This window comes from Macaca thibetana, chromosome 17 (genome assembly GCF_024542745.1).
Source record: "Macaca thibetana thibetana isolate TM-01 chromosome 17, ASM2454274v1, whole genome shotgun sequence".
NCBI classification, from domain to species: Eukaryota; Metazoa; Chordata; class Mammalia; order Primates; family Cercopithecidae; genus Macaca; species Macaca thibetana.
Window position 1 is genome coordinate 20385956 of NC_065594.1, and position 18153 is coordinate 20404108.

At 35.9% G+C, this 18153-nt stretch overlaps 1 protein-coding gene across 2 annotated transcripts in view; it reads right to left on the bottom strand.

Annotated features, from left to right (window-relative positions):
* Positions 1–18153, bottom strand: part of VWA8 (von Willebrand factor A domain containing 8) — a 395340-nt gene that overhangs the window by 177994 nt on the left and 199193 nt on the right. For both annotated transcript variants that reach the window (XM_050766153.1, XM_050766152.1), the window contains exon 21: positions 17961–18037. In XM_050766153.1, coding sequence (XP_050622110.1) covers positions 17961–18037 — 77 coding nt within the window. The remainder of the gene's footprint in view (positions 1–17960; positions 18038–18153) is intronic.

Genomic DNA, 18153 nt, shown 5'->3' on the forward strand with positions numbered 1-18153 from the left:
GACTTCATTATATCTTGGTATAAATGCAATCAGTTTTTTCACTTTATGCACTGTGTCAGAGTGATCACCATCTAGAGCCTCCAGAATGATGCCAAGAAGGAGGTATGTGCAGCATTTTCTGACTCCTGCTGGTAGGCATTTCAACAATGGCACCTTTTAAAGATATCACATAGCTTACATCATGTGGGACCAAAAAGTTCCTCATCTCCTAGGAAATCTCTTCTACTCTTTCAGGATGAACATGAGGATGTGGTTCATTTGTCCCGTTTTCTCATCCGAGTTTAGGTATCACTGCAATTTATTTAAGATTAGCCAAAACGTCTTCAAAACCACACCAAAACAAAATACTTAATACGTGGGTCAACTTAGAAAAAAATAGGCATGTTTACAGAGGCAAAACACTGGAAATAGGCTACTATCCAGTGCTACTCAAATGTCAACCTTCCCAGCGAGGCCTTGCCTGATCAACCTATTAAAACTGTAATCTCTGCTCTGGCCCTCTTCCCTGCTTTATTTTCCCCCATAACACTTATCACTATCTGATGTACTACATATTTTAATGATCTCATTCTCCCTCTCACCAGCAACTATAGATAAACATGAAGACTGGCCTTTTTAGTACTTGTTCACTGATGTTATCACTCACACTTAGAAAAGTAACCAGCATGTAGTAGGTGTTCCCAATGCTTGCTGAGATGGATGCATTTCAGATACTTCAATCATGTACCATGAGGCCATACTGAGCTATTAGAAGTTCCTTACACACCAGGTTTATTTGTGTGCACCTTTTCTCCTTTCTGGAAAGTTTTCTCTTCCCTTTCCCCCGCTTTTTATGACAAACGGTTAAGGTCCATTCCTTAAACACTCAGCTCAAATGTCACCTCCTCTTAGAAGCATTCCTTATTTCTCACTGTTATCCTCCCAGCTGAACTACTGTTCTATAGGAAGCACTTTACACTTAAGAAATTTTTCAGTTGTTCACATGAGTATCTCCTTCACAAGACATATACTGCCTACAGACAAGGGTATAACATTTTTTTACATATACCTAGTGTCTATCATTATGCCTTCAACATTGTAAGCATGTAAAAAATGGTTAGCCAAAGAATAAACACATGAGTGTATTAAATACTAATTATAAAATGAATTATATTTATACATTTCCAGTGTGCAAAGCAGGTTATTAGGCATGGTTTATAGAATGAATAGTTCACAGACCCCAATCTCGGGGAGCTCACATGACAGACAGGGTGATAGATATAAGGCAATTAAATTAAATTCATGTCAAAAGATGACAAGGGCTATAACAGAAAACAAAACAAAGTGCAGTGGGGATACAGAAGAGAAGGCAATTAATCCTGATGGAAAAGAACAGAGTCCTGATTATGAAATTTGATTTTAACTGGCAGGAATGAGTAGAAAGTATGTCTAGGCAGAGGAACAAGCATGTAGAAGTTGGGGGATGCAAGAGAAGTTTAAGGCTACACTTAGTTACCCAGCATGTCTAGGATACAGTTGCACGGAAGGACACAGAGTTAGACAGGCAGGCTAAGTCCAGAGTGTACAGTCTTCGTTGCCATTCTGAAGAGTCTGACCTTCATTTCACGGAAAATATGAAGCCATCAGAGAACCAATCATCTATCCATTTCAGAGACTGGATTGGAGAAGATTCTCTAAATGGATGTTTCAAAGATGGATGGAAGGGAAGAGACATTACATTCATTCGTTTGTTTAACAAATGTTTATCAAACATCCACTATACTCCAGGTATTATGCTGGAAGTAGGAAGTTCAAAGATATATACCTGCCCTTAAGGAGATCTCTCTGTTTAGCAAAGGAGACAGAGATGGGAATATGTAATTGTTATAAAAAAAATGACAGCTACAATACCAAAGCCTGTTCTAGGTCAGTGGCTCGAAACTTAACCATTAATGAAAGTTTTTAAGAAGACACATTCCAAAACATACAAAAATAGAAACAAAAAACAATGAGCTAAAAGTGAAAAACACCACCTTAAAAACACTCTTGGATTTTATTGGTTATTAAAGAAAAACCTTTTTGTTCTCATTAAAAATTAAAGAAGGATATTTTGGGAAGAGCAATGTTATTGATACACTTTATTATTGTGTGATTTAAGGGTCTCCTCCTAACTTCAGCTTACTTTGCTACTTTGTTTCAATGCCTAGCATCTCTGAAAAAGAACTCACAAAGACGGGAGATCCAAATGGAAGAAGTGCAATACTGACTGCATTCCGTGTAGTTCAATACGCATTTTTCAATCTCATTTATCAAACATAGGCTCTTTTGCACCCCACTTTATGCTTATGGTGGCACAAAGAAAGGAACCAATATCTGCTTGTGGAAAAGAAGAGGGAAGGATCTAAGATATTTTCTTACAGGAAAACACTTTGATTTTCATTTTGAAGATAAAGTATGAGTTTGCCGGGTAGACTTGACAGGGAATTCCAGGCAACAAGAGCTGCATGGAACAAGTTGGGGAGTAATAGATATGGTATGTGATACCTAAGAACCACAGGCAACTCATATGGCTTATGCATACGTGGGAGAGAAAGGTAGGTGGAAGTAAGACAAGTGAAACAGATAGTGGCAACGGGAGTCATTGCAGGGTTCTGAGCAGAAGAGTAAGTAATCAGCTTTATTGGTAGAAACATGTGAGGCATGGAAAGGAGAGATTAGAGGCTGAGTTCTTAACCAGGAGGCTACTGCAATAGTTCAGTCAAGAAAAGATGAGCAATGGACTGGTTCTCACTGCTACAAGCATGCTGACACGAATGATTCTATTTCCCTAGTGAGAGACCTTAACTTGGCTTGGTGCCGTGAGCTGTTGGCTGCAGTCCTATTCCAAACTGTCACTTGACAAAATTCTTACAACCCTCTAATTGCTGTAAATGTGAAAGGCTGGCTATTACTTCGCTTACAGATCAAATCTGCATTGGGTCAATTCAGCTACCGACTCTCCAGAACAGACAAAGCTGCTGAAATGCCAGAATGTCTCACCACAAATAAACTACAATTATGAAAATAATAATTGCTGCCAAACATATCAATGTTTGAGTTCTCCTCAAGTAGTCTCCCATTTGTTCCTTACCACATTACCCTTTAAAAATGTTTATGTCATTTTCACTTTATTAATAGCATTGATATTTTCCTGTTTATTAAATTATTTGTTCATTGCCTATCTTCTCACCACTAGAAAGAAAGCTTCATGAGAGCAGTGACCTTGTCTGTCATTCTGTTCATTGTTGTATTCTCAAGAACAGTACTATGGACGTAAGAGGAACTCAGTAAAGGTTTGTTGCAGTAGATCTCCTTTACTACCAACTGCAACTATACCCCAGCTACTGCAGCGCTGACTTCTGAAAGCTCAAAGCTAAACTTTCTCTAGAGAATTTTCTTCTACTAATGGAGGTTACCTCACCCAGAAATGCTTGGGAGGTCACAGGTGCCTGCCTCCCTTTCTCCCTCAGGGCAGCCCTAAATCAATGACTTAGAGATATGAGGGTGAAAAAGGCTGGTGCTCTTGCCTTCAGATGGGGTAACTGAGTAGTAACATTCACGCTCCAGAACTCCTTACGAAGAGGCTGAGGCCAGCCTTTAGCTAAACCACCTCTTTTCATTGGCCTTTTCCTGAGTCCTTCACTTGCTTACAGATTTCACCTAGAAGCTGTCCCTCTAAATCATTTCCACCAACATTTACATCTCTGGTTCTGCTGCTAGGGAACTCAACCTAAGATATCTGTTCACTGTTTGAATGAATGAAGAAAAACGTAGAAATAATTCTTAGATCTTCTAGCAATACTTTTAATTCTTCCTGCATAAAACATCATAGGTACACCTCAGTTAACAGAAATTAGCTAACGAAGTTGTGAACTGAGCCACCCATAAATACATAAATTTACTACTAGTTTAAGTCCCTCATCCCATCCTCTTCTGCTCATTTGTCACTGTTGCCCTCATCTGAAGATTCTGGCTAAAACAATAAGGAATGGCATTTTATAAAACTAAAACAAAAACAAAACAAAACAAAACACCATTTTAAATCTAATTGAATAAGAACAAAGTTGGGGGGTATCTTCTTCACTCTGTCGCTTATAACAACCCTGTAAGAAACCTGCAGCTGGTGCTAACTAGAAAGGTCCAGAGAGAGGAGAGCAGGTTTCAGTGGTTAGGACATGATGTTAAACATGTTAAGATAATATACGATTGAAACAGTTCATCTTGAGTTGTTTTGTTTATTTATTTATTTTGAGATGGAGTCTCGCTCTGTCGCCCAGGCTGGAGTACAGTGGCCGGATCTCAGCTCACTGCAAGCTCCGCCTCCCAGGTTCACGCCATTCTCCTGCCTCAGCCTCTTGAGTAGCTGGGACTACAGGCGCCCACCACCAGGCCCAGCTAATTTTTTTTGTATTTTTTAGTAGAGACGGGGTTTCACTGTGTGAGTCAGGATGGTCTCATCTCCTGACTTCGTGATTCACCCGCCTTGGCCTTCCAAAGTGCTGGGATTACAGGCATGAACCACTGCACCTGGCCTATTTTTTATTATTATTGTTGTTGTTATTATTATTATTATACTTTCAGTTCTAGGGTACTTGTGCACAACGTGCAGGTTTGTTACATATAGTATACATGTGCCATGTTGGTTTGCTGCACCCATTAACTCGTCATTTACATTAGGTATTTCTCTTAATGCTATCCCTCCCCCATGCCCCCACCCCACGACAGGCCCCAGTGTGTGATGTTCCCGGCCCTGTGTCCAAGTGTTCTCATTGTTCAATTTCCACCTATGAGTGAGAACATGCGGTGTTTGGTTTTCTGTCCTTGTGATACTTTGCTCACCTACAGAATGGGAGAAAATTTTTGCAATGTACCCATCTGACATAGGGCTAATATCCAGAATCTACAAAGAACTTAAATTTACAAGAAAAAAATCAAACAACCCCATCAAAAAGTGGGCAAAGGATATGAACAGACACTTCTCAAAAGAAGACATTTATGCAGCCAACAGACACATGAAAAAATGCTCATCATCACTGGTCATCAGAGAAATGAAAATCAAAACCGCAATGAGATGCCATCTCACACCAGTTAGAACAGCAATCATTAAAAAGTCAGGAAACAACAGATGCTGGAGAGGATGTGGAGAAATAGGAACGCTTTTACAGTGTTGGTGGGAGTGTAAACTAGTTCAACCACTATGGAAGACAGTGTGGTGATTCCTTAAGGATCTAGAACTAGAAAAACCATTTGACCCAGAGTTGTTTTTATTTTTATTACAAATAAGGACTAAAATTTTTAAAAATTCCTCTTCCATCAGAATATCTCTGATTTTATCATAGAAATAATGATTTTCTTAATAAAATTATGCTTTACAATTAAAAAAGGATTAAAAAATTATAAACTAAATTTATAATAGTGATTGACTTGAGGAAGGGGAGACCAGACTGGAAGTGGTGGCTAAAGGAGACCTCAGTTATAATTACAGTGTTTTATTTCTGCAAAAGGAAGAGTAGAGTCAAATTTGGAAAAATATGAACAGTTGTTAAATCTGGGTGATAAATTTGGATATGTGTTATATATTTGTATTTACATTTTTTGGATTTTTAACGTTTTTCTCAAACTAAAAAAGTAAATAACACTTGAAAGGAATGTAGCTGTTCTGTAGTGGCAAGGGACATAACAAAACTAAGTAGAAAATACACATTGCATCTCAGTGGTTCTCAAGCTCCTTAAGCTTGTGATTTAGAAAATAAAGATGAAGAAACCCATAGAATCCTGTCTCCAGTCTTCTTTTCCAAAACAGCCCTGAGCATACCACTTGCTGGTATCTCCAGCTTCAGGAGTCTGTAGCTCTGACTCATCAACTCCATAACCCACAAATTAGATGCCAGGATAATGTAACCACTTGATGGGTACACTGAAAAAAAGGATATTACTGAGGTACCCAGCTGGGGAGGAACATCATCTGAAAGACCACAGGAATTAATCTGGTAAACGTTTTTATGAATTGCCCAGGTGACAGAACAGAAAACAGGGCTGTTAAATTTACTGACAATTCTCAAATGAGATGTGATTGAGCATCAACATAAGTGTAATAATCCGGCGAAGTGAAATTTAATAAGGATATCACTATTGATAAAAATGGAATAATATGGAATAACTGGCCAAAAAAAAATGTGGAAAATACTTTGGGATCAAGCTGAGCAAGGATTAGGAACATGATGCTAGAATTTTAAAAATCAAGTATTATATTATACATAGGCTAAAGTGTAGATTGTAACAATTGGTTGACCCACAGTCCTATCACATGGATAATACTTTAGTGACATACTTACTGCAGTACTATCCTCACTAAAATACAATGGGTTCAGCACAATAAACTCAAGCGGCAGTACAGTACAGTGGTTAGAACACAGGGCTGAAGCCAGAATGTATGAAGCCAGCTATGTGACCTAGGCCAAATTGTTTAACCTCTCTGTGTCTCAGTAGCCTCATTTGCAAGACAGAGATAATAATATTATTGATATCATAGAGCTGTAGTGAGCAGTAACAAGTTACAGTTTGAAAACAGCTTAGAACAGTGCCTGGCACAAAGTAGCTGCTATGCAAATGTTAAATTAAAAAAAAAATAAAGAAAACCTAGGTAATACCATTCAGGACATAGGCATGGGCAAGGACTTCATGTCTAAAACACCAAAAGCAATGGTAACAAAAGCCAAAATTGACAAATGGGATCTAATTAAACTAAAGAACTTCTGCACAGCAAAAGAAACTACCATCAGAGTGAACAGGCAACCTACAGAATGGGAGAAAATTTTTGCAATCTACTCATCTGACAAAGGGCTAATATCCAGAACCTATAAAGAACTTAAACAAATTTACAAGAAAAAAACAAACAACCCCATTGAAAAGTGGGCAAAGGATATGAACAGACACTTCTCACAAGAAGACATTCATACAGCCAACAGACACATGAAAAAATGCTCATCATCACTCGCCATCAGAGAAATGCAAATCAAAACCACAATGAGATACCATCTCACACCAGTTAGAATGGCAATCATTAAAAAATCAGGAAACAACAGGTGCTGGAGAGGATGTGGAGAAATAGGAACACTTTTACACTGTTGGTGGGACTGTAAACTAGTTCTACCATTGTGGAAAACAGTGTGGCGATTCCTCAAGGATCTAGAACTAGAAATACCATTTGACCCAGCCATCCCATTACTGGGTATATGCCCAAAGGATTATAAATCATGCTGCTATAAAGACACATGCACACGTATGTTTATTACGGCACTATTCACAATAGCAAAGACTTGGAATCAACTCAAATGTCCATCAGTGACAGACTGGATTAAGAAAATGTGGCACATATACACCATGGAATACTATGCAGCCATAAAAAAGGACGAGTTCATGCCCTTTGTAGGGACATGGATGCAGCTGGAAACCATCATTCTCAGCAAACTATCGCAGGAACAGAAAACCAAACACCGCATGTTCTCACTCATAGGTGGGAATTGAACAACGAGATCACTTGGACACAGGAAGGGGAACATCACACACTGGGGCCTATTGTGGGGAGGGGGGAGGGGGGAGGGATAGCATTAGGAGATATACCTAATGTAAATGACGAGTTAATGGGTGCAGCAAACCAACATGGTACATGTATACATATGTACTAAACTTGCACACTGTGCACATGTACCCTAGAACTTAAAGTATAATTTTAAAAAAATACAAAAATTTAAATCAATTTGGAGATCATCTAGAGGAATCAAAAATTGTTACAAACCTAAAGATCTACATGGAAAAGTAGAGGCACTGGCATAATTCATTTTGTAAAAAATTAAAAAGGGGGAGGCAATAGAAGCCATTCTTAATATGGAAACTACTGCTCAATTGCTAATAAAAATGTTTCCAAAACAGCCTTTTCAAATTTTTAATGGGGAAGATGAGAAAGAGGGAGCACCCTGGCTGTTCTGTGCAGTAGCTGACATTGGACAGGGCTCGAGTTCTCCAGTGCTCTTATCAGTGCTAAGAATGTTGTGATGACTCAATCATTTTTTCCAGGAGACTTCAGAAAAGCTTTTACTTTTTCTATTTTCTGCCAGTATTTCTATGTGCCCTCCGGGACTTCGTGAATTTCAAAATTTATACTGTCACGTTCAGTTTTCTTCAGCTTGAAGGGAGCCTCATATGTTGAATTATGCTGTGCTTTGTAAAGCATGTCATCATTCACTCCAGGATATTTGATTTTAAGAGGGCGGAATTTGCTAAATGGTTTACTTCATTTGGTTTCACAAAAAAAAGTATAAAAATATGACAGAGGAAAAGTAAGTGTTTTAACAATAACCATCCATGATACAATATTTTAATGACCTGAGTTGGTTAGAGCACTTATATAACAGTTAAAGATCTATTATGTATGTAGAATTAATCTTACTGAATTCTAAAACAAGCATTAGTGCTCCCCAGTAGGCACGGCTGACCACAGGGGAGCTTGACCTGGAAGTTTCAGATGAAATTAGCACATACCAAGTCATTTAAACAAATACTTACTGGATATCTGCTATGAATTAAGAACCACACCAAGTACCTGCCTCATGATTGGTAGATCACACAGGAGTTACCATTAACTTCTCTTTCCCCTCACCCTCCACATGGTTATAAAGGCTAAAATTAGCCCTGTAAACCTATTTCAATATGTCCCTTCTTTCCACTCTCATTGTTAATATGTTTGCTCAGCACCAACAATATGATCTGGATCACTTCCTAGTGTTTTCTGTGATTCAAGTCCTGCCTGTTTTTAACAACCATAATGCTGCTTTCTCTGTGCTCCACTTAGAAAACTCCTACTTATCCCTTAAGACTCAGTTTGAGTGCTACCTTCTCCCTATCACCTTCTACCATACCACAGACATGTATTCTGAGAGTTGAGCCTCCTCAGGGCTCCCATGGCACCTGCACATGCTCTATCATAGCTTATATACAATAACTGTACCATAAATGTTGATGCATTTTCACCACTGACAAGCAAGCTGTACTAGGTCAAGATGGATATCATGACCTATACGTCATCCAGTGCCTAAAACAGACACTGCCAAACAAAATGAATAGATATTAGGTGAATGAATTAACATATAGTGAATAAACCAGGTTCTTGCCCTCAAAAAGTTCCCGACTTAGTTGGAAAGGCATGATTGGGCAAAGGGGAGGGGATGGAAATAAGATATAGAAACTACTACAGTGCAAACCAATGTTTGATAAGAAAGCAGAGCATATGGCAAGAAGCTAACAGTTACTATGTTGCCTAAATGTTTAGGCACCTAAAGGTGCCAGATACTGTGGTTGGCCTATTGCACACATTCTCTCATTTATTCCTCACAACAACCCTGCAAGGTATTATTATTTCAATTTGATAGGCAGGGAAATTAAGACTCAAGGAGTTCAGGGCTCAGAAAAGTTAGTAAAGACTGGATTTGGTCTCTAAAACCCATGCCCTTTCTATCACAATGATACAAATTCAATTCTGTGGAGTGTCAGAGGAGGGAACAAACAGTTACACCCAGAATGAAGAAAAATCACAAAAGGTTTTATGTAGAAGTAACAGTGGAGCAAACCTTGAAGGGCTGGGGGAGAAAGGAGCTACATTTTAGATGGAGGAATAAAGAAGGCATGCTACAAATTCAAAACTTGTGAGTAGGACGCTGAATAGTGTGGAGTAAATTGAGAATATCTGCAGAAAGTCTCACTGGAAGAGAAAGTTGGGGCTATCCTGGGAGACCTGGGATCTCCCAATCTAAGCACCGCTATTAGAAAACTAACCAAGAGCATAGGTCATGTTAATGATTGGATCTGTGCTGTCCTCTTCAATTATGAAGGATAGCAAATGAAAAAAACTCTGGCAGTATAAGTATTTCAGAGCCCTAAAATAAGTCTGATTTTAATATAGACATGTATTTTTAACCAGGGAGGAAATACAGCTACAGAAGTTAACATATTCAAGTGTCCTCTTAATGTCAAATTAACATAACATCATAGAAAATCAAGTAAATAGATTCACTTCACAAATGGGAGTCATATATTCCCTTCCGTTTTAAATGTATACTTACAAAAGTAATTACTTTCATTAATCTTTTAAATCACCTATATCATACTCTTCAGACATCTTGCTTTTAACTAAATACATGAATTGCCCAGCTTGCTGGCTTTATGAAATCTGATCATCAAAACATAACACGGCCATATTTAAAAGTATACTGGTTGTGTTTTATTTGCGTATGTTTGCTGACAGTTTTACTTATCAAGATTATGTTTTGAATGGCTTTTATAACTAATTTGTTCAAACGACATTCATAAACTAAGTGTGACTAATTATTTAGATGGTAACATCACAACTCCATTGAAAGGAATCTAAAATAAACAAAGTAAAGACCTTAAGTGGATTATCCATAGATTAGAGAAGTCTTAAACACTCTTTATAGACTGCCTTTTTTAGGTCTTTTAAACATATGTTTCTCTTAAAGCAATTTTATGAGCTGAAATGTTATAGCAAATGTAGCCCTGAAGCTGTATATAAAATGTTATGGCAAATATAGCCCTAAAGCTGTATATAATAAATAATAAATTCCCCACACTGAAATTAGTAGGAATGTCAGTCTAGTTAGTAAAAAATCTTTAATGTATGGTGTTTTTTTTTTTAATTTTAAATTTTTGCAGGTGCTGATATGGTTTGGCTGTGAACCCACCCAAATCCCATCTTGAATTCTTACATGTTGTGGGAGGGACCCAGTGGGAACTAATTGAATCATAGAGGCAGGTCTTTCCTGTGCTGTTCTCGTGACAGTAAGTCTCACGAGATCTGATGGTTTTAAAACGGGGAGTGTCCCTGTAGAAGCTCTCTCCTCTTGTCTGTCTGCCACCACGTGAGACATGCCGTTTGCCTTCCGCCATGATTGTGAGGCCTCTCCAGCCACAGGGAACTGTAAGTCCAATAAACCACTTCCTTTTGTAAATTGCCCAGTCTCAGATATGTCTTTATCAGCAGCATGAAAACAGACTAATACAGGTACACAGTAGGTGTGTATATTTATGGTGTATATGAGATATTTTGATACAGGTATGCAATGCATAATAATCACATCAGGGTAGATGGGGTATCCATTACCTCAAGCATTTATCCTTTGTGTTACAAACTATCCAATTATACTCTTCTAGTTATTTTTAAATGTACAATTAAATTATTTTTGGCTATAATCACCCTTTTGTGTGGGCAAATACTACATCATATGTATTCTATCTAACTATTTTTTGTACTCATTAACCATACCCACTTCCCCAACACCCCATTATTCTTCCTAGCCTCTGGTGACCACGCTTCTGCTCTCTATTTCTATGAGTTCAATTGTTTTAGTTTTTAGCTCTTACAAATGAGTGAAAACATGTGAAGTTTGTCTTTCTGTGCCTGGCTTATTTCACTTAACATAATGACCTCCAGTTCCACCCATGTTTTTGCAAATGACAGGATCTCATTCTTTTGTGATGGCTGAATAGTACTCTATTGTGTAAATATATCACATTTTCTTTTTCCATTCATCTGTTGATGGACCCTTAGGTTGCTTCTTCCAAATCTTGGCTATTGTAAATAATGCTGCAATAAACATAGGAGTGCAGATATCTCTTCAATATACTGATTTCCTTTCTTTTGGGTATATACCCAGCAGTGGGATTGCTGGATCCTATGGTAGCTCAATTTTTAGTTTTTTGAGGAACTTCCAAACTGTTCTCCATAGTGGTTGTACTAATTTACATTTCCACTAACAGCATGCAAGGGTTCCCTTTTCTCCACATCTTCACCAGCATTTGCTATTGACTGACTTTTGGATAAAAGCCATTTTAACTGGGTAATGTATGTATTTTAAACAGAAATCGAGACATTTCACTTCCAACTTTACACAGTAAATAACCAATATTGTTGGAGATACTTAGGGCCCTTGTTAAAATGAATAGATATTGGGCCGGGCGCGGTGGCTCAAGCCTGTAATCCCAGCACTTTGGGAGGCCGAGACGGGCGGATCACGAGGTCAGGAGATCGAGACCATCCTGGCTAACCCGGTGAAACCCCGTCTCTACTAAAAAATACAAAAAACTAGCCGGGCGAGGTGGCGGGCACCTGTAGTCCCAGCTACTCCGGAGGCTGAGGCAGGAGAATGGCGTAAACCCGGGAGGCGGAGCTTGCAGTGAGCTGAGATCCGGCCACTGCATTCCAGCCTGGGCGACAGAGCGAGACTCCGTCTCAAAAAAAAAAAAAAAAAAAAAAAAAAAAAAAAAATGAATAGATATTTTATTTGTAATACTATTATTAATCAATAATATAGTAATGGGTACTATAAAATATAAATATTTAGCTTTGAATTTTTTATATTTTTAATTTATGATTTATTTTCATAGATAACACATCTATACTTTTATCTAGCCAATGTCAGAATTACTATAGAATATAAATTAGCAGCATGCAACTCTTTACAATTTATGGATCATTTGTTATTTTGTAACAAATGGTTAGTATTATAGACATTCTAGGCAGAAAGTAAGGCATGGTATCTCTAATCCTTTAAACTTTTAAAAGCATCGTGAATACTGTCTTCTTTTTGCCCAATGAAAGATATTCAAATACAGAGCTAAGAAAGATATTCTTATATAAATGACCTCAACTGCTCCTCTTAGTCAGAGATGAAAGAACTGAGACCCAAAGAAAGGGGTCTTCAAAATATATAGCTTATATATATTTAGCTTCAAATGAGCATATTATAAATTAAAGATTGAAAATCAATAATTTAGGCATTCACATCAAAAAGTTTTAAAAAAGAACACGTGAAATCCAACAGAAACAAAATGAAGAGTATAAGATAAAATCAGAAATTACTGAAATAGAAACAAAACATACAAAAGAGAGTTTCAACAATGCCAAAAGTTAGTTCTTTGACCAATAATATTGATAACCCCCTGGCAAAACTGATTGCGAAGGCAAACAGCCAATACCAGGCATAAAAATGGGAATATCAATACTGAGCCTAAGGACATTAAAATATCATAAGATGATATTCTAAATAACTTTAAGCCAATAATTAGAGGGGACAGATCCTAAAACAACATTTATCAGAACATCCTATGGCTAATAAACATAATGAATCCACAACGAAAAAGCCTGCTTATAAAGATAATGGTGGTAACATACACCTAGAAATAATTACTAATACTTGTTATATTTCATTGTCTCCTTTTTTGCTGGTTGTGTTAAGAAACGACCATAATCTAAAATTAGAATTGACTGAGGCAGTTCAGCCTAATATATCTTTCTAAACATATATTTTCTTGTTCAAAATAAAGGGATGGAGAAACTGCCCTCATGATATGAAGAAACTCTCATGTAAAATGACTTTCTTTCTCCTAGGGTATTATATTGGGAGCTGATTTTAATTTCTAAAGCCATCCTTAAGAAAAAAATCGGTTTTCTGCTTCATTGTTGTAAAATATTAAATTTAAATTCACTTGTTTTCACTTTAAATTGATAGTATATACTTATATGGCATCTGTATATACATCTCCATGGTGAAGTGATTCCCATAAAAAGTGACTTCCTCTTTTCTGAGTATAAATTTCAATGACAATTTCAACTTTTGAAGCCATCTTTAAGAAAAAAAGGTTTTTTTCCTTGATTATTTTAAAATATTAAATTTAAATTCATTTGTTTTGCTCTAAATTGATACTATACGCTTAAGTAGCATCTGTATATACATTAAAATTGTCAAGTAATAAAATATTTTTAAAGGAGCCCTCAGTCTACAGTAGGAGGTAAACACTATGCAATCAAAACAGCACAAATTCTGCTAAGAATGAACTGCAATGCTCACTTATCATCCTTAAATACAAAATACTGGTCTTGCTAGGTGCCCTGTAACTCAAAAATTGGAACTATGATATGTTACAAATGAAATTATTCAAGTGAGAACTAGTAAACTAGTTGAAAATTCTGATTCTTTCATTATATTTCCAACTTTATCCATGTGAGAGGAAAAACTAATTGAATAGCTTAAAGGAGAGGGGAAAAAAAAGGTGTTTCAGGGGAACATAGAAGATCGAAATAATTACAAGTAATTACAGCTCCTGTAGGATTATGTTTCTTATTTCTTCCTATATCTCCTATAATACACAGCCCTGTAGTTTTAATATGACAAATATTTAAAAATTATTTGAGTTGAAAGTCCTAAGTTTATATAATACATTATTCATACAAAGAGCCATGAGAAGATATAAAAATAGTGTGGTAAAAATTTGGATGAAGCTGAATAAAAAAACCAGTATTAGTCTTCTTTTTAAAAAATAATTACAACCTTTATTTCAGATTTAGGGGGTACATGTGCAGGTTTGTTACATGGCTATATTGTGTGATCCTGAGGTTTAGGGTATGACTGATCCTGCCACCTACATAGTAAACATAGTAACCAATGTTAGTTTTCAATCCTTGCTCCCCTCCTTCTCTCTGCCCTTTAGCAGTCCCCACTATCTATTGTTGCCATCTTTATGTCCATGAATACTCAATGTTTAGCTCCCACTTATAAGAGAGAACATGTAAAAACCTATATTCTTAAAGCACTTGAAAAGCTTAGAAATTTTCTGAAATATGTAGTTGACTTATATAAAATTTGGGAAATGAAATGATGGGTGATAGAAGAAAGAAACACGGAAAGTTACGAGTGGGAATGTGGGGGACAAGTAATATGACAATGAGAAGAGGGCTTTCTAGGGAACAAATTCTTAACATTTAATGCCTAACATATTGAGAAGAATTATATTTAGCTTGGCAAATTCATGGATCTAGCTTTGTAACTAGAATTCTCTAATACTGGCAGAAATGATGGTAGCAGAAAATCAGGATTAAAAATGTATTGTAAACAACAAAGAAGAATACTTTCTATTTCCAAATAATGTAGAATGAATACTATATGGCACAGATACTGAGGATATTGAGGGGGATGTTGAGGTAGATGAAGATAAGGGGAAGAATTTACTATGACAGAAGCTCATCATCTCATGAGTATGAAACAGATAACCTTCAGTTCCATTTCAAACAGCCATCAGCAAATTAGAAGTATCTGAAGAAATAACAGTGTCTGTTGACCTCGTTACACACCATTAACAATAGCAAATTCAAAATTTGCACATATATTAAATTAATTTATTCCTAAATATATTCGTTACACTACTGTAAACAGTATTTTTAAATTTTTTCCCATTGCTATATATACTAGCATATATATATATATGGAATATATTATATATGGAATACAATTGATTTTTGTACATTTTCCTTGTATCTTATGACCTTGCTTAACTTGATTGTTAGTTCTAATACCTTTTTTGTATGTTTCTTAAGATTTTTTATATACACATTCATGCAATTGTGTCATCTATAAATAAAATGTATGCCATTTATTAAGGTTTCTTGCTTTATTGTGCTAGCTGGCACCTCCAGCATAATATGAGTAGTTAATATTCTTGTCTTTTCTCCTAATCATGAGAAAAATATTAGTTTTTCATTTTTAAATATGAAGTTAGCTATAGGCTTTTTATAGATGCCTCTTATTTGATTGTGGAAGTTTCCTGATATTTGTAGTTTATGTGATGTTTTATCATGAATGGATATTGAATTTTCTCAAATGATTTTTCTGGCAGCAATTAGAGGATCATATGGTTTTTTATTTATTCTGTAAATGTGTTATATTATTTGATTTTTAAATGTTAAGCCAGCCTTACATTCCTGAGATAAAACCTCCTTAGTTATGACATATTATCCTTTTTATATATTGTTGAATTTGATTTGTTAACATTTGTTAAAAATTTTTGCATCTACGTTCATAGGAAATTCTGAATTGTAATTTTATTTTTTTGTATTATACAGGTCTGCTGATAAAAAACACTCTCAGTTTTTGTCTGAAAATGTCATTATTTTGCCTTCTGAAGAATATTTTTGTCAAATATACTAATCTATACTGATCTTTTTTTCTTTCAGCACTTCCATTGAATTGTGGTTCATATCTATTTCTCAGGAGAAGTCAGCATTTTTATGATTGTTCCCCTATAGGTAATATGTCTTCTTTCCTCTGGTAATTTTAAAGATTTTTCTCTTGGTTTTTAGCAATTTGATTATATGCCATGTAGTGTTTTTTTTGTTTATTCTGCTTGAAGTTCACTGAGCTTCCTGGATTGGTGACATTATCTTTTTTATCAAATTTGATAATTTTCCTATCATTATCTCTTCAAATAATTTTCTGTGTATGTGTGTGTATGTGAAGCTGCTTTTTTAGGGTTGTCATTTTTACACTAAGAATTTCCAATTATTGTCATTACATTCACATTTTTCTCCCTTTAAATGTTTGAATCTATTTATGGCAACTGTTTTATAGTCCTTGTCTGCTAATTCCATCATCCTGTCATTTTTAGTCTATTTCTATTGACCAATTTTTCTGCTTTTGTGTATGTCTAGTAATTTCCTATTGAATCCTTGACTCAATGAATGCTATGTTGCTGAGTGTTTGGATTTTGTGGTCTTCTTGGTTGAGTGTTAAGTTTTGTTCAGGTATGAAGTCAATTTACTGTTGAATCACCTTGATTTTTTCAAGGTATTCCTCCCTACCTCCCCAAATACCCATTATTTTTATTTTTAAAGCCATTTTGTATGAGACAAAACTTTCAAAATAATATTAAATAGCAAACATCCTTCTTTATCAGGGCTTAGTTTTAAAATTGGTAAGGATAGGTATGGAGTAACTCTTACTTTAAGGATAGATTAGTCCTACTTCTAAACATAGACTTTAAAAGATAAATACCTTTCTGAATACCAGGGGTATTTAATGAAGGCTCCTGGTCATGTAGGAGCTCTGGTAGTTGTTCAGGTCAAAGATCCCTAGTAGTTCTTCTTTTCCTAGTGTTTGTGAATTTTGTTCAGTTTTACCGTTTTTATTGTGGTAGGGCCAATCTGCTACCACTACCGTCATGGTCAGAGGTATAAATCCCAAAAGGCAGTTTTTCACCATATCTCAGCTTTTCCTGGGTCCTTTCCTCTTTCTCCTTTGACCCACTAACTCTGCCCTTTATTCTCCTACAATTCTCTCTCAAGAACTGATAATCACTTAGTGAAAAGACCCAAACCAGAAACTAACTCTTATAACTCAATTCAATGCTGTATTATACTATATATTTTTTACTTCCTGGGATTAAAACACTAACAATCTAAGTTAGCTTTAAGTTGTTCATTACTTGATATATTTCTTGACTTATCTTTCTGTTTTGTTTTTGGTGGATCTGTCATTTATATTTTATTTTTTAAAAATTAGAACAGGTTCATTCATAAAGCTAAAAATGACCCATATTGGGAAAAACTGTTTGATTAAAAGCTGAACCAGCATTCTAACCATATAAAATTATCCAAAAAGTAACTTTAAGGAAGGCAAGGAGACAACTAATAATGTACTCCTTCCAGATTTCTGGGTTCCTTATCTCATACCTGAGATTTACATAGTTTATTATTTCTCCTTGTGAGCTATTTTAGCTGCTTGTGAGAGAATAGGCTTAGATCCTACATGTTTTTCTTCTAACTTAAGAGCCTTTATGTTGATGAGATCTGTTCCTAGACTGTAATGTTCATCACTCTCTGTCCACAGAATATCTATTAATTCATGTTTATAAAGCATTAGTCACTTTAAAAATAAATTTTGCATGGTTTTATTACCTTTAAAGGAGAGAAAAGAGCAAGAAGAACAGAAATAAAACTGGTTTATAAAATGGGCCTTTAAGAAAGTATTTTCAAATTGGACCAGGAGGGAAACAAATGATTAAATGAGATTTTTAAGAGGCTGTGGGTCTAATAGTCTTACCTGTGTAGCTGAATATATTCTCGGGGTCTGTTGAGCAGGTGAAGGAATCTGTCAACAATCTTGTTTTTTCCTACACCCTGTAATTACACAGAAAACATTAAACAAAAAGAGGCTATTTTCTGGAGATAAGCTTATGCCAAACCAGAAAAGTCTTTTACCAAAACCTGCTTTCTCACCTTTTTACTGTTTTAGT